At 47.7% G+C, this 2,983-nt stretch overlaps 1 protein-coding gene across 2 annotated transcripts; it reads left to right on the forward strand.

The window, feature by feature from the left end:
- Positions 1-507: 507 nt before the first annotated feature.
- On the forward strand, positions 508-2,445 carry her9 (hairy-related 9). Of its 2 annotated transcripts, none has more exons than XM_076740019.1 (4): positions 508-849; positions 1,037-1,132; positions 1,234-1,321; positions 1,435-2,445. In XM_076740019.1, the coding sequence occupies exons 1-4, from the start codon at positions 742-744 to the stop codon at positions 2,013-2,015; spliced, it is 873 nt and encodes a 290-aa protein (XP_076596134.1). In that variant the 5' UTR covers positions 508-741; the 3' UTR covers positions 2,016-2,445. The 2 variants fall into 2 exon arrangements, with proteins under 2 accessions (XP_076596134.1, XP_076596133.1); XM_076740018.1 differs by having other exon boundaries at positions 528-849; positions 1,432-2,436.
- The last annotated feature ends 538 nt before the right edge of the window (positions 2,446-2,983 follow it).

Here is a 2,983-nt window from a genome sequence, read left to right on the forward strand (position 1 = left end):
TTTGAATCTAGTTGCAGGCACAAAAAAAAACAAAAAAAACAAAAACAATATAGCGATCATTTGCTTTAATAAATATAGATTTCTTTATTTGGTAAACAATACCCACTGTAAAAGTTGGCTTCTGGCTGCTCTATAAAAGACTTTGCCAATACAGACTCTACATTCTTCCCGTACACACGCACACACATGAAGCAGTAAAGCATTTTTGACGAGCACGGAGCAAAGTTGGAAGCAAACATCCAGCGCATTCCCCTCCCTTATCACTTCACAGCCCAGCCCGGCCGCTGCTGCTCGCTCCGCTTTGTTGTTTGTCCCTGCAGGGCTGATTGAGCAGCGCGTGACTGACGGCCCGCGGGGGTGTTGTCCAATCAGCGGTCTGCCCCGCGCCCAATGGGTGAGTCCTCGCTGCTATTGGCTGAGGCGAGTGTGGGAAAGAATGCAGAGAGGGTTTCACACGAACTGGGAGCACGCGAGCCGTCTATAAGTACGGCCGCGGCGTGTGTCGGCGGCAGCAGCGCAGAGTCGGCCCGCACGGTGCAGCGCACGCCCCTGTCCTCAGATGACAGCTCAGTGAAAACACGACGCATACTGATCGGTGGGACTGTCAGGCATCTCTTATATGCTCTGCAGTGGCACAACGTGAATTTCTGAAACCTTTCCAGAGCGTTTCGACCTTTTTTGTTTTTGCCGCGCAGCCAAAGAGGATTTACTTATTTACGCTTTTACCTGGTTTGATCAACAATGCCAGCTGACACTATGGAAAAGCAGACGGCATCTCCTATTGCCGGCGCCCCTGCAAACGGATCACACACACCGGACAAACCGAAGAATGCCAGCGAGCATAGAAAAGTAAGGATTTTTATTTTCAGAGGCAAAATACGCGCGTCCTCCAATGAGAGCGTTTCATGAGACTTTTTAAGAGTTTGTAATGCTGTTAACAAGTTGTTTATGATGATGCGACAAGACATGCAGTGTACCAGTTGACATGTGCGATTGGTGATCAAGAAATTTACGAAGAATTGTTTATTCTTTACAGTCATCCAAACCGATAATGGAAAAACGCCGGAGAGCGAGAATAAACGAAAGCCTCGGGCAGCTCAAGACTCTCATCCTGGACGCACTTAAAAAAGATGTAAGTTGGAATCATTTTGATGTCTATACTCTTCTTGAATGTTCATGGTTTGTTTGGTTTGCCTTGAATATAGACTCATCTTTTCATGTCATGTCCTACAGAGCTCCAGACACTCGAAGTTGGAGAAAGCAGACATCCTGGAGATGACAGTGAAGCACTTGAGGAACCTGCAGCGCGTACAGATGAGCGGTAAGTTCATTTAACTATACGAGTAAATCAAAAACATTGTCAAGTCATTTGGAAACTGTTGAAGGAGCCGTTTATGCCTCACTAATGCCCGTCACCTTCCTTTCTCCCAGCAGCGCTCTCAGCAGATACCGCCGTCCTGAGTAAATACAGAGCCGGATTCAACGAGTGCATGAACGAGGTCACCCGCTTCCTGTCCACCTCAGAGGGGGTGAACACGGAGGTGAGGTCGAGACTCCTCAACCACCTGTCCAGCTGCATGGGCCAGATGATGTCCATGAACTACCCGCAGCAGGCCGCGTCCCAGCAGGCGCATCTGGCTCAGCCCCTCCATGTCCAGCTCCCATCCACTCTACCCATCAGCGGTGCAGCCATGAGCTCCAAACTCAGCCCTGCCGAGGCCGTCTCCCCCAAGGTCTTCGGTGGGTTCCAGCTGGTTCCCGCAACCGACGGACAATTCGCTTTTTTGATCCCTAACCCGGCCTTCGCCTCCGCCACAGCCCCTGTCATCCCCCTTTACGCAAACGCAGGAGTGCCTGTTGCGCTCAACGCCAGTCCGGTGCATGGCAGCTCGGCACCCACTGCAGCATCTCCGGTGCACGGCATGACGTCTTTCTCCGGGGGATCCCAAGCTGTCAGCCCGGTCGGTGTCAGTACCGGCTCGGAGAGCAGCGAGCCTGTGTGGCGGCCTTGGTAGCGCAAGGGACACGAGACTCATGTGAAACCAGTTTGCATTACTTTTCCAGTTTAGACACTTAACTGCCCGCACACACACAAGAGTTGCGGGGGTTAAACTTGGAACTTTTCCGCCACGGGACGGTAACTCTAACCACTTAATACCCCCAGTAGGCCTAGCTGTCACTGTTTCGTTTTATGGAACATGATTTTTATAATTTATTGCCTGACTCCAACATTTGGAGGTCGGTGATAAATACTGTACATGCAGATGGAAGATTTATAGGATTTTTTTTGCTATGAAGTACTTTTTATGAAAAGGTTTAGTTTCGTACAGAGTTGTTATTGATTGTTATACCAAAGCTGTGTTTTATAGTCTGTTGTTTGTGTTGAAAAGAAAAACTTAAGTTGGGTGATGGCCCATTGTTTGAATAAACGACATTTCAGAAATTGAGTTTCATGTCTAATGCCTCTTTCTATCATGTCCATATTGTTTTTAATCTATACTTTAAGGGTAAAATGGCCATTTATAGTTTCTGAGGCCGTGCGTAAAAGTCACATTTCATGCGTAAAAGTCACACTGAGGAATATAACTTTTAAACAGTCACAGTGGTTACAGACGAGGCCGAAACGAAGCTGAAAACTATCGATTATGTCCTCCATATGAACTTCTTTACCAGTTTACTAAGTTTTAAGTGGCCACTGTGTCACCACTTTGGCGGGAGTTCTTTACATCTGGCTCGCTGGAGAATGGTCCGGGGGACAATGGGGGTGTATTTTTCTATTGCTATAAAGGTAATTAAAAGTTTGAAAAGGGTCTCATCCTGTATGCAGCGGGAGCTTTAAGAAGTCTTAAACCCTATTCATGAGCCTGGGAAATGCGCTCAGGGGTTAATGTCACTAACAGATTGCCTCAGTGAAAGAAGAATATGGAAGGATCCTCGCTTCCTTTTGTATATCAATTGTTCAATTCCACTCCCAGTGGGCCCA

This window comes from Chaetodon auriga, chromosome 10 (assembly GCF_051107435.1).
Source record: "Chaetodon auriga isolate fChaAug3 chromosome 10, fChaAug3.hap1, whole genome shotgun sequence".
NCBI lineage: Eukaryota > Metazoa > Chordata > Actinopteri > Chaetodontiformes > Chaetodontidae > Chaetodon > Chaetodon auriga.